Genomic DNA, 18,666 nt, shown 5'->3' on the forward strand with positions numbered 1-18,666 from the left:
TTTGGATAGAGAACTAATTCTTACAGGTCGTGTGATTGCTCGTCCCAACAAGTATCGTTTATGAGAATCGAACTCTTGACATTTTAGTCTTTATGGGATCTAGTGAGACTTTACACAACTAGACCAATGCATTGTTGGTGAAATAAAAATAATATGATTGAAGTAGTTAATTTTATCAGAAATAATTTAGAGCATAATATTACAAAATCATTACATTTTATTTATACATTATTATTTTTAGAAAGTTAATGATGATGAAAAAGGGCTGGCAGAAGTAAGACTGGAAACATATCATATCATACTTTGCACCCAACTTATATAAATCAGATAGTAGGCCCATGATAGGGTTAGGTAGAAGTAATGTAGAAAATGAACACGGATATAGAGATTGTGTTGTGTCTAGCGTGCGAACTCTTCCAGCGTCGTGTTGTGTCCACCAATCTTTGTTGGTGAACTCGTAGTCAAAATCATATCTTACCTTCATGTGAAATCTCTCATACCATTCAAGAGTGGGTGCAAGTATTGGAAACCCATCATCAATATAAATTGACTAATGTAGATGATTGTCCTAATATTATTACTTAATAATACAAGCTATTTCCAAATTCTGCTCCTCTTTGGGTGCATTGGTCAGTGGAAGACTTAACCTCTTCTTAAGTGATCTAGGTGCACTTTTTGCAGTTGCATACGAACTTGATATACGATATCCATATCAGTAATCTATGGTTGGATGGATTTCCTTTTTTTTCATTCTTTTTCTCTTTGTTTTTTATCCTTCTTTATTTATATGATCATTGTGTTTGCTCCACGTTATTAGCTGAATAACTAAATGATAATCCTAGAACCAGTTGAATCAGCACTTGCTCAGATTAGTTGGTATAATGCATATTTATTACATACATGTTGTCTCTTTGAAAAGTATTGGCAAAAAGTAATTGCCAAGTTCTCCTTGCTTGCTATATTTCCAAAGTGAAAAAAATATCATTATATACTTTGATGTATACTTCTTCAATATATTCCTCCTCCTCTCCCCTCTTTCTATGATAATATTGATATTTTTCAGAAAATCAAAGCTAGTTTAGTCCTAACTCCTAAACCAAAGTCATGTGACACATTGATACGACCCGGGGTATCGCGTTGACAACACGGTGTGTTTCAGCTTCATTATCAAAGCGAAGATGCCATAGCATGGAATATGCAGTAATGCCACCAAGAAGTACCTACAGATCAATAACAAGCCATAAAAGGGTCATCAAAATATCCTGCACTAGAAAAATGGTCTGGCTTGCAGAACATGACAACAAAGAAAAAAACTACATACCATAATGGAGCATACTGGGATGACAAGTCAAGAAATGGATATGGCCACCTGTTTTTTTAGGACAATAGACTTATATTAGAGGATGATGTATAAGATAATTTCATGGTGGGTGATTGAAAAAATATGGGACTTGTACCAGAGTTTAACAAAAGCATGAACAATCCACTGGAATATCACATAAGTGACTGTCCACATGCAAAAGTACCCTATTCGAAACCAAGGGAATTTCTGAAGAGAGAAAAAACAAATGTAAGAATTCAAATATATATATTTATGCATTAGAAGTGAAAAGTTAAATGGAACCAAATGTAGAAACTCACCAGGCAATTTAAAGCTGTGTCACCGAGCATAAAAACAACATTAATGGTGTGCATGCTGATAGTTAGCTGCCATATGAGTATTCAACATGAGATTTAGAATTAGTTCCATTGTAGTGTCTTGTTTTCCAACGACATGTTTATATAGTCAAGTAAAGTAACAAGCTAGGTAACTAATTCTTATTACCTTTAACATAATTTGTAAAATATAATTCACAAACTTAGGAAGTCATAAATGATGCTTACAAAGTCTAGGTTGTAATCATTTCTGATTAGAAACGGAACAAATATGAACCAAAATACACAATCTGTTAGGAATACAGCACCAGCATTGATCTGTTCACAAGTAAAGAAGAAAAAGTCAATTATGTGTCCAATGGAAAAGCTATACCACCCCCATTTTATAAGCATATAACTGAAATAAAAGAGTCAGAAAAGTTTACATAATGCAGGAAAAGAAGAATGCCATCTCTTTAATCATTAGTAAGATGTTAGGTTGATAATTTTAATGATGGGTGAAAAAGAGGACATCATACTAAAAAATGAGCTCATCATAGATTCACAGTTATTCATAATCTTCTATTTGAAGAATACAAAGAAAGAAAAGGGTACCTGGAATATTATTTGAAAGATATAACCACAAATGCCAGCAGGTTTGTGAGCATGATGTTCTTCAGAAGTTCTTAAGCCTTTCTCATGGTTTGATGGATTATAACTCTGTGGAAGTGAATGACCTTCACAAGTTCTTTTCTCTGCATCTCCATCCACATTATCAACCTTATCACCACTAGATTTCTTATGATGTTGGTAACATCCATACATGGAGAACAAAGTTCCCAGCTATAACATCAAACGCGATGAATGGTAAGAGTACATTAGAGAATAGAAAGTATATAGTAGATTATAGACATAGTAACATAACTAATTAGAAAATCATCTATTAGGCCCTTAATAGAAGTACTTACCCCAAAATAAATGGTAACTGAAATAAAAGTCCACCTGTTTCAGACACCAAAAACAAATCAAAACAAAGAAATCAATAATCAAACGCTAGAAAAGAAACCTATAATGTGTTAAGTTCAATTCAGTAAGAGATGAAATAGGCTTCTCTCTATAAAATACAGCAACTTCAATTGACACAATAAATAAGGTAAAGCAGTTATTGTCCTAGATACACAAATCATTTATCACAGATAGTAAAGGAATTCATTCCAAGATAAGAGAAGGACTAATTCACAGTGATACAAATCCCTTAATCTTGAAAAAATGCTTGCTCCATTATGGTTTGAGATTAACTCTGTTCAAAGTTTTATATGGTTTTTAAATTTGTGTTTCTGCCACAGATCAGTTTTTTCATGTTCCATACCAACAATGTTAGATGATGCTTCAAAAGAAAACAGACTAATCCTATCCATACATGTCTACTAATACATTTCCAATACCATTTTAAATTTGAAGTGAAATACAATTAGGAATGTGAACTTACTGAGTGTAAAAGTACAACATTCTTTCTCCTTCTGAAGTAACAATGAGTATGAGAAGCACCAAAAGCACAATAAATGCAAAAACTCTATAAGCCAGAAGCCAGACAGGGTGAATTCCTTTTAAGGAAGGCCTCCAAGTTTCATCCTCATACAAAGTATGTGCTGTTTCTTTGTTTGCTTCAATGTTGTTACTATTTCTCACTGGTTTTCTTTTAATATCATACTTCCATATAAGCAATAATGAAATAATTGCTGAAAAGAGGAGCCATAGAGCACAAAGCAAAACCCTCCAGTTTATCCAGTAACTTCTGATAGTTGTATCTGCACTGACTATGGGCTTCCAAGTGCTTTTGGAAGAGCCTATCACAGAACTCATGATGTGTTACTTTTGAAACTTTTTTTAGATTTTCTCAAAGTAAAATGGTTAAGGTAGGTGGATGCTTATGCTATTTAAGAAAGAACAAATGGAATGTTTCTTAGTGAACTTAGTCAGAAGCTGAGAACCCAGAAAACAAGGTTGAAACTTTGAAAAGGGTCTAATTCTAATCAAATCCAATGAACTAGATCCTATTGATTGAACTGAAGCACCAATATAAGAGAGAACTGATTAATGTAATCAAAATGAACAATAATGGTGCTTAATGGAAAAGTGGACATGGTTTATCATGCATTTCAAAATGGCAACAACTTCAAAAAATTTGGGGGCAGGAAGAACCAAAAAGTAGAACTTGGTGACCCATTTTGACCACATTAAGTAATGATTTAACTATTATATAACATACTAGAGATTCCAAACTTTGGGTGCACAGAAAGATACAACCGACAAATTTACTACTCTATTAATATTAATCTGTCTATAAAGGTAAAAAAAGAGGGAGCAATGTACTGTAAGGAAAGAAAAGGTTAAAACTTGGAAGAGAAAGCAATGCACAGAGCCACAGAGTGTGAAGATGTGAGAAGAAAGAGATGCTTTGCTTCTTTGCTTTGTAAATAGAAAACTGTAAAAAGTTTATATATAGAGAGAGAGGGAGAATGGAAAGAGAAAAAGAATAAGGATGGTGTGCTTTGAGCATAAGCTTCTTGTAGCTTTTTTTGTTATCCAACCAAAATCTGATTGTGGTCTTGATTGCCACATACATATGCAGTTTTTAAATTATTCACAAGTTCCCAACTAAAAAGACATGCATGTTTCTGTGAACCTTTCATTGGGTTAACAATCTTGTTTAACTTTATTTAGGAATATAAAATATGGGACAGAGGAAGGGACCAGAGAGAAGGTACAGTTTGTATTTGGGTTTTGTATTGGCATGGTTGGAGTTAAGATGCTTCATGTATTCCAAGAATGGTTTTCCTTCGCATGAGTCCTGACTTGATTATAAAGAGATAAAGTGCTTGATAAGATAAAAGGCAGGATATATGACAGAGAATAAACAGATCAGAACAAACAATTTCCTCTTTTAACATTATGCTCGGTTCATACTTCACAACCACAATGCCATGAAATACCTCTGCCTTTGGAACATTGTAAGGAAAAAATGCTCATTTAAAACTATCAAATTGCCATGAAATGTGTATGGTAGTATTTTACATTTGTTATCGACACATTAAATATAAACTAAAATGTCTCTACATAGCATCCTAAAATGTTGGTCTATAGTGACTTTTGTCTCTAAACTGACCAAAAAAGAATACACCTATCTTCAAATTTTAAAAGGTATTAAGATATCAAAACATTAAATATAAATTATAAACCAAATGCAAAATAGCAATGATTTGGGACATGATTACTAAAATTCATCAAATGGATAATGTGCATTAGGGAGGCCGTTATTATTTGGGACAGATTTACTATCTTGAAAAGGCTGATTTGGGGAATGAATAAGGTTTTAATGGTATGATACTGAATGTAGAAGAACAACCATCAGGGGTTGGTTTTCAGTTGAAGCAAAAAACTGGTGCTATTTTGCTTTGGGTCATTTCAGTGGGGCCCACTGTTGAATTGAGACCACCTTGACTTGAGTAGGTACCTTCTAGTAATAAAAATTACATGTCCTAAACAATGTCTACACCTCATGTTTCAAGTTAATTAGAGTGCTCTATTTTATTTTATTTTTGTTTTTAAATTTTTATTTTATCTATATGTTAACATATGATTGATTCATGATAGAAAATAAGACAGTTTCAGACATATAATCCGCATTCCAAGTGGCTACAACTGGATGTTTGTGAGCTCTAACACTTGCCAGCTGCAAGATGGTATCTTCTTTATTTTGCCAGGAAGATTAGTTTTGAGGTTTGTGAAGAAATTAGTACAGGATTCTCGGTCAAATCTTTGTTATTTATTATGTATTAATAATTTAAAAGTAAAAGTGTTTATTTCAAATTAATGGTGAAAATGTGATTAAGATCATTGATTATAAATCTGATAATAATTTATCGCTATAGCAAAGTGAAGCGGATACTTGCTTTAAATATTTGTAAAATAAAAATGTCTTTTTACATTAAAATTATTCACTAGGTACGAGAGGAGATATATTGTTAATCAAATTTAAGGGAAATAGCTGGCTTTTTTATCTCTACTATAAACTTAATGTGTACTATGTAATAATTCAAATGTAATCTTCACCTTCTCTATAACTAAACTCTTCTCGATATATATAGAGACGAAGTTTAAGGATAGAGTGGAAATTTTATCCTATTATAAAATATACTCATGACAATAACAATATATTGTCAAACATAAAATTGAGTGTACTATAATCTATTAAATACAATAATTGTTTATGTATAAAAAATAAATTTTAAATCTGCTCGTTTGGCGCCAGTATTGCAATGTGCGGTTAACCTTAACAAACATTAGTCCAGAGTCCGTACAAATGAATTTATAAATGAAAGAGTAAATTATACTGACACCCTTGAGTTTTAGTGAAATTACACAAACCACCTCTCACTGCACAAACCTCCTCTAGTTTTGTACTTTCATTACACTGACCACCCCTGTATAAGAAATAAGTGTAATCTTTTAAACAAAAAATGTGATAAATGCAATTAAGTTAAACAAAACATGATATATTGTGTAGACAAGTCTAAATAATATACAAATCAATGTATCTGTATTAATGTAGTGTAACGGACCAAAAATAATAAAGATACATTAATTTGTGTATTATTTAGACTTGTCTACACAATATATTATGTTTTGTTTAACTTAATTGCATTTATCACATTTTTTGTTTAAAAGATTACATTTATTTCTTATACAGGGGTGGTTTATATAATTTCACTAAAACTCAGGGGATGTCAGTGTAATTTATTATAAATGAAAATATATTAGTCCAAAGACAACATTTTTTGTAATATTTTTGAATTTTGAACCCATTATATACTATGCTATCATATGCACCACTGAATTGTTGAGAGAGAGACATACCTTTCATGTTTAATGACACTAAAACAGTGGATGCATGGTGAGTGTACTAAGTTTCAAAGCCTAAAGTTGAATGCACCTTGGGAGCTAGGTAGCTACTTGGCTTATTTAGATGCGAGAGTGAAATGTGTACATGTCTCATTTTCTTATTCGGGTCAAAAAAAAATGACACTTAATTAAAAAGAAAATTTCTAAAATCATAAAATACCATATTTATATTATTTGAAAAAATTATTAACTAAGAATATAAGAACATACCTCGTGGTACAGTTGATCCTTTTTCATCCTTATTCTGGAATTAGACTTTCAAAGAGAATAAGATATGGTATTGGGGAGGGTGACTTGCCTGATTTGAAAAGCTTTGTTATAAAAAATTTACACTTTTTCTATAAATATTATACTTACCCTAAACATAAACGATGGTGACTCTTTTTTATATGAGTTTATTATCAATATGCACTATGAATTGATATATCACCTACCATTACAAGAAGTACGTACATTTTAAATGTCAAAATACTATCATGCATAAAACTCAAGGATGTTAGTGTTATTTGTACAAATATTTATTAAGAAATGATAAAATATTTGATCAATAAATAATGAAATGGTATATTGTTTTTATTTAAAATCCATGCATTCCACATGCTGGTAATTATTTTCTAGAAAATTTTAGTAGGTAAAAATTATTTCTACAAAATAGATAATAATAAATCCTCCCATAAAATTAGTCTATGATTCTTCTTATTTGAAAGAAAGTAAGATATCCACATCAATCAGTAATAACTAAATTACTAATTTGGGATAATAACTTTGTGCATTGATAAAAATTAATATTATAAACAACTTTTATTTTTTAATGTGATAACAAATTTGGATTTTACAAGTTACTCATTTTCAAAAAATAATTAAACAAATTGAAAAATCATTTTTAGAACAGGGCAAAGCTTGCAAAGTATTTGTACATATAAAGTTAAAGAATTCATATTCAATGATAACCAGTACACTTATGATGAATTAAAAATTAAAAATATGTTAAAATGCTTTTAATTGGACTTAACTACATTTTCAATCCTAAAATTTGTGATTGTATGACTTTAATCACTTCATTTTTTTTTTATAATTTGTAGTCTTCCAACTTGTATCTCGTTCATTTTCTATTAATCATATCATAGAACTCGATTATGTGAGTGTTAGAGTGTGTTTGCATTGGATTTTTTGTTTGGCCAAACACTTATTTTGAAAAAAAAAAACCCACTTATCATTTGTTTGGTTAGAATTTGGAAAATCGATTTTTACAAAATAGGCTATGATAAAAATGATGTTGATGGTTTTGATTTTGTTGAACCGTGGTGAAAATGGGTTAACGTGCATTTTACATGACAGAAGCTACTAATAGTTGCTTCAACTGAAAAGTGAAAAATTGGATGAACTTTTGTTTGCATTTTGCAATGTGAATCTGAATCCAAACATACTCTTACACTAGGTGTAATCTGATCACACCCCATGTCAATTCCATCTCTAGAAAAATATCAAAACAAATGCTTACTTTCTAGATAATTTGTGTCATTGAATTAGAATAGTAGCCTAATGATAATATCAGTTAAATCCTAATATTGTAGATTTGAGTTTTAAGATAGTTGTGAATATGGTAGATTTCAATGGGATGTATTATTGTTCTTACTTTTCTTGTTTTTCAAGTAAAATAATGGACAATTTGCTAATATTGGGCAATTAAGCACTGTTACATGAAACAACAGCCCTTTACTAATTTTATTGCAACGTTAAATGAACAATAAATACAAGTGGTTAACTATGGCCAGTTACCACAAGACCCTATTTTTGTTGTAGAAATTCTGATCCAGCTGAGATTTTATTATATTAACTTTAAATTTAATCCCACTGTCTTTATAATTATATATTCAATTCAGTGAATGTCTTTTGTTGGAATAAATGCTGTGTGTTTATATATAATTTTTTTCGAATTGGTGACAGTATTGGTTCCAAGCCATTGAAGCTTAATTGAATTTCTAAGTTTTATGTTGAAGTTATCAGCTAATTAATCAAATCTCAAGTAACACTGACTTAATAAACAAAATGCTTAGTACTTCAGATCATGAAGTCATCAAAGCAGTGAAGTGCTCCCCATATTTACAAATCTTCAATCTCACTTCTGACTCTTTACTCTTCCCCCTAAGTGAAGGTTACACACTGACCGAAGTAAATGATATGTTACATTAATAACCAACCCTTTTAACCTTAATTACTACAGTATAAGTTTACAGTTTCTTTTTCTGCTTACTAATGTTGTTTTCAACTATACGCATGTATAAATGCACCACAAAAATAAATAAATAAAGATAAAGAAATAAATGCACCAAATATAATTAGTCAATTTATCAATGTATGGATTTGTAGCATTCATCCACTACTCCCTTCCCATACTAATGCATAAATCTACCTAGAGACAGAGAAAATGTTTGACCATAATAATTGTTAACTAAGTAAATAACATAACGGCAATGTTATTATACTAGAATGAATTAATCTTAATGACAGTTACTAACATAAGAATCAAAAGAAGAATAAAAAATCTTACTTGAGTAAATCTTATGGTCAAGTTTCTATATGAGAAGCAATCTTGGCCATTTGATGATTCATATCAATAGCCCTGTAATGAATGCAACCTCACTCCTTTTAAGGAACACAAACTAGATGGCTTGAAACACAGCATTTCTGTTACTTTCTCCTTTTGTCATGGACCTTGAGACAAATCAGAATGAAAATTATGCCTCACAACCAATGCATTTGCAAGAAAACTACTTGAAACAACCCAGCAAGAAAGAAGAGCTTCCTTTCGAGACTCCTTCGTCGCAGGAGTTCATGCAAGATTTTCAGCATATTGATCAGTTTCATCATACTAATGCCTCCTTGCCCAATCAAGTTTTTGGGATCCAAACTCAAAATTTTGATCCTTTTGTTAATATAACATGTGGGTGTTCACAGTCAGATTTTGATGGTTATGAGTGCAAGCCTTTTGTTGAGAATGATGGTAGTGGTAGTCATGCTCATGTTGTGGACATTTTCCAGTATGAAGGCTATAGTTTGAACTTCCCTAGGAGAAATCAAATGGATATTATGCCTTCAAACCAAAGCTATTTGCCCTTTAATCCTTTAGAAACCAAGTCTATGAACTTTGCTGCACCTGATGAAGTCTCATGCATATCACCAGCAAATTATTACAGAAGAGTTGGCTTGAATAGAAATAATAAGACATCTCCAATAATTCGAAGGTCGTGTAAAGTTAAGAAGAAGTCCAACATAGTGAAGGGGCAATGGACTGAAGATGAAGACAGGTGAAAGTTACATGGATTATATAATTTCCATTAAATCATGTTTTTCATGGCTGCTAATTCTTGTTTCATTTTAATTTTTGCTTCACATTTTGGAATTTTGCATACTTTGGTTTTAAAAAAGCACATATATGTGCTTTGAATGCTTTCATAACAGATTATTGATTCAGTTGGTGGAACAATATGGAGTGAGGAAGTGGGCTCATATTGCTCAAAACTTGCCTGGCAGAATTGGAAAACAGTGCAGAGAGAGATGGCATAACCATCTAAGGCCAGACATTAAGGTTCCAATTTATTTATGATAGTATAATATAAATTACACAAGTAAAACTACACAGCCAGAATAAAATAACAAGGATTTTGACAAAAATAGAAGAATATATTAGTCGAAATGAAGTAATAGTTGTTTATCATAGTAGTGCTGTAGTGCACAAGGCTCCTAGACTAATGTACTCAGCCTTATTATCTTAAGCGAAAAAAGATGTTTCCAGAATTAGTTCAAATTATATATGGACAATATAAAATAACATTATGATCAAATACACAATCTTATAGTTGAAACTAGCTCTTCTCATTCCATAATACAATTTCATTTTATATACACTCTTATGTATAATAATGCATTCTATTCAATTTTGTGGTCATTTTGCAGAAGGAAGTATGGACTGATGAAGAGGATAAGATACTGATCCAAGCTCATGCAGAGATAGGAAATAAGTGGGCTGAGATTGCAAAAAGATTACCAGGAAGAACTGAGAACTCAATCAAAAACCATTGGAATGCAACAAAGAGAAGACAATATTCCAAAAGAAAATGCCGCTCAAAGTACCCTAGAGGCACAATTCTTCAGGATTATATCAAGAGCTTGAACTTGGACAAAAACCCTCCAATAGACTATAGAAAACGTTCTTCTGCTAATGCTATGAGAATAAAAGCTAGCACAAGCAAAGCAGCAACATCAACTACTCAGCCACACAGTACTAATCAAGTTAGTTCCAATGACCGATTGGTGCCGAATTATGAGTTTAATGAGGTCTCAGATTTTTGTTTTGATGATAATATGTTTCAAGAGGGGTGTAGTATTGATTCTTTGCTAGATGATATGCCATGTGCTCCTACTATGGATGAGAAAGATTTTGATGGAAAAATGCAAAGTGCTTCTAAAATGAAGGGAAAACAAGTTGTTAATGTTGAAGAGGGTCATCACTTTGAGACAGAGATGCCACAAGAGATGGAGGGGAATGTAGTTAAGAAGGAACTGGATTTGGTGGAGATGATGTCTCAGGTTAATCAAACTCATGATGACTAAATCCATGGCAGCAGTTATATATAATTAATATATACATATACCAAGTTTAGTTATTTATTATGTTGAGTGCATAGTCTTGGAGCATTTTTTGAAGGATGATACAAAGATGGAACTTCGACTAAGTTCTTATTCAGTAAGTTAGCCTCATGCACTGCAAGCACAACCATGGAAGGAAAAATGCTGAGATATGCTACAATCCAGAAAAGTGAAGGAAAAATAAATTGCAGCAGTAACAATGATTAAATAAAAATAGTGCTGATGGTTGTATTATAGTGTAATTATATAAATTGCAGCGGTAATACAGTTTTTATGAAAAATAGAGATAGTAGTTAAATGTTGGTTCTTGTTAGTTTGGTTTAAGAAAAAAATCAAGATTTCAACCAACATAAACAACAATAAATAAAGATGACAAACTTGTTTGCTTTTCTATTACAAATATTAGCACTCAGCAGACATAGTGCATGTACGTTTCTTAATCAGAATACTATGTTTGGAATGTGATTGATTCATTTGTCTTAGTTTCTGGCCTATTGAAGAAAGGGTAAAAAGGTAAAATTGGATAATATGTCCCTCGATAAAGAGGTTGTCATTAGACCAACAACTTGTTAATCAATAGCTTTGATATGGACAAAAGTAAGACTAGTTTTAATGTTCCTCCCAACACAATTACCTAATTCACTATATCAGCAAACTTACCAACGAAATTCCATCTCAAAACACTTCCTAACACTTTGTTTCCTCCTTTTTTCCCATCAATAGTTTGAAAACTTCTTTTTCTTTTCAACGTCATATCTTTTTTTGCGTTCCTTTAAACTATATTTTTGGGCTTTAGTTTTTGTTAAAGATTAAATCAATTATTTGTAAAATGCCCAATTTGAGTCTTTTTCGTGGAAACTTCATATAGATAAAATGACTCTACGTAAAAATTAGGAATAGCACATTTAAATTACACACTTCATTTCAAAATTTTAATTTTATCACCTTTTCATTTTTTAGAAAATCAATGTTGAATTTTATTTTCTCTTCAAACATATTTATATTTAGAGTAAATTATCCTAACACCCCTGAGTTTTAGCAAAATTACACAAATCACTCATCACTATTCTACGCCTACACGAATTTCCATAATTTTTATATTTTCATTACACTTTATCACCTCTGCATGAGAAACTGCATGAGAAATAAGTGTAATTTTTTAAACAAAAAATGTGATAAATGCAATTAAATTAAACAAAACATGTATATTGTAAAGACAAGTCCAAATAATATATAAGTCAATACATCTTTATTATATTTGGTTCGTTACGATATAATATAAGAACGATTTAAATAATACTTTAGAATTGTTGATGCATTTTGTAACAAAAAATAATAAAGATATATTGATTTGTATATTATTTGGACTTATCTTCACAATATATCATATTTTGTTTAATTTAATTGCATTTATCATATTTTTATTTAAAAATTACACTTATTTCTCATGCAGGGGTGATTGAGTGTAATGTATAAAAAATATAAAAAATGAGAGGTTTGTGTAGGTGTAAAAAAGTAATGAATGATTTGTATAATTTCGCTAAAGTGATAAGTTTGATAAATAAAAAAACTACAAATAATATAAAAACTTTAATACTAAGTTACTAACTATAAATACTAGCCACCCTCCACGTCACCTTACAAAGAAAACTATAAATACTAACTAGAAAATAGATATTTATGATTCATTAATCATTTCCTTCCAAATTTCTTGGCAAATTCTAATCCAGAAAATATGTTGAGGCTAGTTGCAAAGAGAATTTTGGGAACGCCAACGGCGTCACCAACCGTTAGGGTTCTGCCGCGATTTTACCACGAAAGGGTGGTTGATCACTATAACAACCCCCGCAACGTTGGATCCTTCGATAAGAACGATCCCACCGTCGGAACGGGTTTGGTTGGGGCACCAGCGTGTGGCGATGTCATGAAATTGCAGATTAGAGTTGATGACAAAACGGGAAAGATCGTTGATGCTCGCTTCAAAACTTTCGGGTGTGGTTCCGCCATTGCTTCTTCCTCCGTCGGTAAATAATTAGGGTTACGTTATGTGTAATTGTTTATTTGATTTGTGTAATTAATTGAGGTGGTTTCTAATTTATGGTATCTCTGTTTTCTTTTCAGCTACTGAATGGGTAAAGGGAAAACAAATGGAGGAAGTCCTGTCCATTAAAAACACGTAATTATCTTCCTTTTATTTAACTCGTGTTTTACTTTTCAAATTGTATATTTCTTTGTGTAGTTTATTTCAAACATCATATGTCTAGGGTAGTGTTCATAAAGTCACTCACTTTTTTCTGTAGTGTGATTTTCTGTGCTGATTGGGTGCACAATACTGCAATCATGAACATGATGAAGGTCCTTATCTCTATTACTGTTTGTTTGGGTGGATGGAAAATGAATGAAATAGAATAGGAAGAGGATAAATTAATGTTGTATTGTTTGATAGTTTCTTCAATAATGGAATGGAGCAAATCTATTCCTCCCTAACGGCCAAACCCCCAAAATTAAATTTGAGTGGAGCCAATGGAAGGAAAGGTAACACCTTTCCCTTCTATTTCATCTCCTCCAAAACTCTCAAATATATCATTGGTCCATTACTCTTACCCATACAGGTGGAGAATAGTTCAATATGTCTAGTCGAGTTGTTGTATAAGACAACAGAGCAGCCTACATGAAAATATCATTTTTTGTGTGTAATGGTTAATGTTGCAAAATGTTTTGTTCTTTAATCTATATGGTGCTTTTCATCTCCTTCCTAAGTTTTGATCACTCCCATTCTCTGCTTACGAGTTGAGTTAGTTCTGAATTATTTATATTTTTGTTGATTTGTTTTGGACTTTTGGTTCCTATCAAATTTACCATCCCTGGGACTGGGAGTTTAGTTCTCTGATGATTTTAGCTTTGGTTATGCTTTCATGATTAATAATTATGCTATGCTGTTTTGAGTTTTCAAAGTGACAAGTATTTGATGTCCCACAGTGAAATTGCGAAGCATCTTTCACTTCCACCGGTTAAGCTTCACTGCAGCATGCTTGCTGAAGATGCTATTAAAGCTGCTGTCAAAGACTACGAAGCTAAGCGCACTAAGGCAACAACAACTGCAGAGAAGGCTGCCAATGCTTGATTTCTTCCATGGCTGTAAATGAGTTGTGCATTGTTAGAATGCCTTCATATCAGATTTTTCACCGATGGAGCTAGTCGGCTAGTTTGTTTTCTCGCTGTGTGATGTAAATACTTGTGACCCGACCTATGGTTTGCTTTCTGCACGGTTTTTAGTACTATGCTTGGTTGGATATTCAGTGTTGTTTGGGCTTGGAGTTCAGATTGTATTATTGTTATTAGCCATGTTGGTACTTTTTGAAGTTTCACCATAAAATGAAAAGAATGAACAGCGTGTTGTATTCACTCATTTTTAACGGAACAATGCATTTGTAGCAATAAATCCCATTTTTTGGATTCATAGAGTTACTTTAAATATAAAGGGGATCCACTTACTCTTGGAGTAAGTGGAAAAAAATTACTCCACATATTAATCATTTATTTTAGAAAAATCCAATAGTTTGAAGTAGTAAGTGGATCTTAACCATTGATTTCCCTATAATGAATGGTGAAGATTTGGAGTAGTTTTTTTCCTTCCCAAATATAAATGCCATCAGTATGGAAGATGAGTCACTGACTTTTGAAGGGTGAGGGTTGAGAATGAGTACTCGAGTGTGTGGAGCATGCTTACTGTAGTCGAATAAATTTTTATGGTGATTAACAATTTGAGAATAAGTACTCGATGCCTTGTTTGTTGGCGTAATCGATGAGAGATTGCTTAGAAGATACTTCGGAAGCATCATTCATGTAGCCATACAATCTGTTATTCTACGATTTAGTCAGAAACGATTCAGTAAATTTTGCCAAATGAGTAGATTTCCCAAGTAAAGAAGGATTCATACCATTCTTATTTAAAAGAGCAAATTAAAAACGTGAAACATTTAAACCACAATATAAAACCACGTTTATGAATGCATTAGAGCTTCAGACTTGCTGAACTTCAAAAGATGAACATCCCAACCAAATACAAAGCATACGAATTAACAAAAATGATTAGACAACATTTTAGCAGAAAATAATTAGACAATATTGCAATAACATGATCCTCTGGCTGTGTTAACTCACCTAAGCAGCATTGGAGTGTACAATATCCAACAAAAAGTTTGTGATGAAAGTCTCATAAGATGTCAATTTTGCATACCCAGGAAAGTAATTGATATCAATAACCAGGTACCTTGTGGGATCATTACCATCTCTAATCACATCAACATTGAAAAGGTTAAGTCCCAATTCCACTCTCAATCCCTTTGCCAACTCAGTTACCAAGCTCTCAGGAGGCATTTCAATACCATCTTCACCACCACCATCACCACCTTCCTCGTTTCTCAAATTCGATATTTGAGAAAACGGCACCAACCCATTAAGCGTTTTGAGCTTCTCCTCAGGTATATCAGTCAAAGACTTACGCTTTACACAATCCACTTGATTCCCAGCAACGTAAATCTTGAACACAACCCCACCGTGATTCACAAACTCTTGCAGCACAACGGGAAAACTCAACTCTCTAAGCCCTTCACGGTCAAACACCAAAAACAGCTCGTGACACGTGGCAGTGCCGTTAGCCACCAATGGTTTTGCAATCACAGGGAATTTCAAATCCAAACCCACTTCTTCTCCTTCATTGAAATCTTTCGATTCGTTCAATACCACTTGCTTTGGAACCTCAACAGTACCATTTTGAAGAGAGATTTTCAATTTGGTAACCGCTTCGAGCATGGAAACACGATTGTGAAGGCGACTTACCCGTTCCATGGGATCGATGACAATGGTGGAAGGGTTTTGAGATGAAAATTGGTTTAAGTGATTGATCCATTGTTGAGTGTAAAGTTTGTGGATGATGCAACGGAAAGGACCCTGTTGTAGTAAGGGTTTGGTGGGATCTATTTGTATGAGATCGATGCCGTGGTTGTTGGCATAATCTATGAGAGATTGTTGAATAAAGGTTGCAACTTTCTTGGTTTCTAGTGCATAGCCTACACGATATCTCTCAGATTGGGATGCTACTACTAAAGACATTATATGTTTTTCTGGGATTTCTGTTCTGTTATTTTTTTTACTTTGCAAATGAAGTAGATTCGTGACGAGCATTTAAGGAGAGAGAAGTTATCTACTTAGCCACTAATATGATGACATTTGTTATTTCTTTTTTCTAAGTCAAAATGATGCAAATTGATAATTACTCAAAGTGTTGCAGGAGTGGAGAGTATCACTCATTCTATTTTATGCTCATCTTATGGCTGATATTAGGAGGCTTATAGTGCGCTTCTGACTTGAAGGAGCTGTAAGGATTTGCAATTATTGGAACTTTAAAGTGGTCGCATGAGTGGCTTGGTTCATGTTAACAACCTTCTTAACTTATTCAGGTATCTTTTGATATTTTCTGTTATAGGTGTGTCCCTCCCAGCAAATATCTCCCGAGAATACTTAGTACGATACTAAAATGTAGAATATTATATTACTAGATTAAATTTTGTATGATATTAGTAGAAAGAAAAGAATAAATCAACCAATCTTTTCAAAAACATTACTTTTTATTTACTGTTTGTAAAATTTTCTATAAAAATTGTTTTTTTTTTTATATAAAAAATTCCCAACCAAACATGGAATCCGTTTCCTACTTCGTACTTGGTGTTTGACTTTTCATTCTCTCCAGTATATTTTCCCCCCTTCAAGACTTTTCATGCATTGGGTTGAGTTGAGTGGAGATTAAGGAAGAAAGAAATGGGAGACAGAGGCAGCAACATCAATTCAATTCATAGATCAAGTTCAAGGCCTCAACTAGATCTGAGCAAAGCAGAAATTGAAGCAAATATTGATGAAGACAAGTATCCAACTATTCTGTTACCCAATCAATCTGATCATTTATCTCATCTTGCTCTTGACCTTGGAGGTCCTATAATCCTATTCCTAATACTATTTCTACTTCACCTTTATAATTGTTAGTGATTCATGATTACAGATATTCTACTTGTAATTGGCAGGTTCTCTTATAAAGTTGGTGTATTTTTCAAGACATGAAGACCAATCAGGCAATGATAGAAGGATGAGAAGTGTTAAGGATAGAATGGGACTTCCGAATCGTAACAGGAGAACCTATCGTGTTCTTGGTGGGAGGCTTCATTTTCTCATGTTTGAGACAAGCAAGATTAATGAGTGCTTAGATTTCATTCACTCAAAGAAGCTCCATTGTGGTGGTAGTGCTATATTACTGTCTTCTTCACTTTACTCACCACACTGAATTGTTAAAACTCAGCAGCATGTGTTTAGTTAAATATCATTTTGTAATTTTGTTAGTCCCTATGTGTTAAACTGTTAACTCAATTACTTTCAGAACTTAATGAATTAATGGTTATGTAATTTTCTTTCTCATAGGATGGGAATCTCATGATTACGATGATGTGGCTGACCGGAATGCCATAATTAAGGTAACCTTGGTTCTCTCACTATTTTTAACCTTTTCTTCTTCCAGAAGCTGGATTCTAATTTTCTCTTGTTGTAGGGTTATATCAAATCTCCAATTTGAGTTTTTATTTTAGCTTGCATACATAAGTGATAAGTCTATAATCTATGTCCATCTTATCACATTTGGAAGGGGGTATTGCTATAACGATAATTAGATAAGTCCCTCATCCATTTTGTATACAAAGCATTAAGGATGTTTGCATTTGTTTTATATGTTCGTATTGTTTGTAACAATTTATTTTAGAAAGCTGTCATTATAGAATTCTGTACTGCTTGTTCTGTGTCAATGCGGTTGAACTACTCTACTAATGCATTCATTTTGTGACAAAGGCTACTGGTGGTGGAGCATACAAATTTGCTGACCTTTTCAAAGAAAGACTGGGAGTTAGTTTGGACAAAGAAGACGAAATGGCCTGTATGGTAGCTGGAGCAAATTTCTTGCTAAAGGTGGATTAGTTTTTGAAATTATCTGTTTTTAATTATTTTGTTTAAGAATATCTTGATAGCCACAAATCCTTGCATCTTTAGAACTGAAATGTTTGTGCAAGTCTACATCTCATGCCTTAAAAAAAGAAAACATATTTGTCTGACTTTGCTTCTTTAGTGGGATTATATTGTTTTGTCTTTGTTAAAGTATATAAAGAGCGAAGCAATTGGCAAGATTTGCATGCTATTACTTCCATAGAGTGCAGTGGACAGCTGATAACCATTATGTGAACTTTATACTTACTCATTGATGCTTCATTTTTTTCGTGAAGTTTTTGAGGAATATGCTTAAAGTTTTATGTTTCACATATCATGTAGCCATGCCTGACAGTTCTTTTCTTACTTCTGTTTCCTTCTTGAATTATATATATA

General features: G+C 32.6%; 5 protein-coding genes across 8 annotated transcripts in view; 3 read left to right on the forward strand and 2 right to left on the reverse strand.

Moving 5' to 3' along the window:
- On the reverse strand, window positions 1,036-4,674 carry LOC109362586. Its single transcript, XM_019608474.1, has 8 exons — window positions 3,125-4,674; window positions 2,604-2,637; window positions 2,251-2,478; window positions 1,885-1,974; window positions 1,642-1,707; window positions 1,458-1,549; window positions 1,322-1,369; window positions 1,036-1,220 (listed from the first exon to the last, which is right to left on the reverse strand). The coding sequence occupies exons 1-8, from the start codon at window positions 3,496-3,498 to the stop codon at window positions 1,103-1,105; spliced, it is 1,050 nt and encodes a 349-aa protein (XP_019464019.1). The 5' UTR covers window positions 3,499-4,674; the 3' UTR covers window positions 1,036-1,102.
- Window positions 9,307-11,211, forward strand: LOC109361926 (transcription factor MYB98-like). The gene is made up of 3 exons (XM_019607452.1): window positions 9,307-9,905; window positions 10,060-10,186; window positions 10,555-11,211. Exons 1-3 carry the CDS (start codon window positions 9,307-9,309, stop codon window positions 11,209-11,211), a joined length of 1,383 nt encoding a protein of 460 aa, XP_019462997.1.
- Window positions 12,931-14,687, forward strand: LOC109361695 (iron-sulfur cluster assembly protein 1-like). The gene is made up of 3 exons (XM_019607218.1): window positions 12,931-13,271; window positions 13,369-13,423; window positions 14,227-14,687. The coding sequence occupies exons 1-3, from the start codon at window positions 12,983-12,985 to the stop codon at window positions 14,369-14,371; spliced, it is 489 nt and encodes a 162-aa protein (XP_019462763.1). The 5' UTR covers window positions 12,931-12,982; the 3' UTR covers window positions 14,372-14,687.
- On the reverse strand, window positions 15,174-16,428 carry LOC109362481 (inositol-tetrakisphosphate 1-kinase 1-like). The gene has a single exon (XM_019608298.1). It carries the CDS (start codon window positions 16,360-16,362, stop codon window positions 15,412-15,414), a length of 951 nt encoding a protein of 316 aa, XP_019463843.1. The 5' UTR covers window positions 16,363-16,428; the 3' UTR covers window positions 15,174-15,411.
- The window catches only part of LOC109362480 (pantothenate kinase 2-like), a 10,768-nt gene continuing 9,078 nt past the window's right edge, over window positions 16,977-18,666 (forward strand). For 2 of the 4 annotated variants that reach the window (XM_019608297.1, XM_019608296.1), the window contains exons 1-4: window positions 16,977-17,236; window positions 17,328-17,545; window positions 17,718-17,771; window positions 18,139-18,255. In XM_019608297.1, the coding sequence (XP_019463842.1) occupies window positions 17,068-17,236; window positions 17,328-17,545; window positions 17,718-17,771; window positions 18,139-18,255 (558 nt within the window). In that variant the 5' untranslated portion in view covers window positions 16,977-17,067. The remainder of the gene's footprint in view (window positions 17,237-17,327; window positions 17,546-17,717; window positions 17,772-18,138; window positions 18,256-18,666) is intronic. The other 2 variants (XM_019608294.1, XM_019608295.1) reach the window with 2 other exon arrangements.

The sequence above is a fragment of the Lupinus angustifolius genome, chromosome LG12 (assembly GCF_001865875.1).
Source record: "Lupinus angustifolius cultivar Tanjil chromosome LG12, LupAngTanjil_v1.0, whole genome shotgun sequence".
Lineage (NCBI taxonomy): Eukaryota > Viridiplantae > Streptophyta > Magnoliopsida > Fabales > Fabaceae > Lupinus > Lupinus angustifolius.

Coding starts and splice junctions, on each gene's coding strand:
- LOC109362481 (XM_019608298.1), bottom strand. CDS start 16,362: ATGTCTTTAGTAGTAGCATCCCAATCTGAGAGATATCGTGTAGGCTAT.
- LOC109362586 (XM_019608474.1), bottom strand. CDS start 3,498: ATGAGTTCTGTGATAGGCTCTTCCAAAAGCACTTGGAAGCCCATAGTC. Junction 2,479..2,603: donor CAGTTACCATTTATTTTGGG/GTAAGTACTTCT, acceptor TTGATGTTATAG/CTGGGAACTTTGTTCTCCAT. Junction 1,370..1,457: donor CATGCTTTTGTTAAACTCTG/GTACAAGTCCCA, acceptor CTAAAAAAACAG/GTGGCCATATCCATTTCTTG.
- LOC109361926 (XM_019607452.1), top strand. CDS start 9,307: ATGGACCTTGAGACAAATCAGAATGAAAATTATGCCTCACAACCAATG. Junction 9,906..10,059: donor TGGACTGAAGATGAAGACAG/GTGAAAGTTACA, acceptor CTTTCATAACAG/ATTATTGATTCAGTTGGTGG. Junction 10,187..10,554: donor ATCTAAGGCCAGACATTAAG/GTTCCAATTTAT, acceptor GTCATTTTGCAG/AAGGAAGTATGGACTGATGA.
- LOC109361695 (XM_019607218.1), top strand. CDS start 12,983: ATGTTGAGGCTAGTTGCAAAGAGAATTTTGGGAACGCCAACGGCGTCA. Junction 13,272..13,368: donor CATTGCTTCTTCCTCCGTCG/GTAAATAATTAG, acceptor TTTTCTTTTCAG/CTACTGAATGGGTAAAGGGA. Junction 13,424..14,226: donor GTCCTGTCCATTAAAAACAC/GTAATTATCTTC, acceptor GATGTCCCACAG/TGAAATTGCGAAGCATCTTT.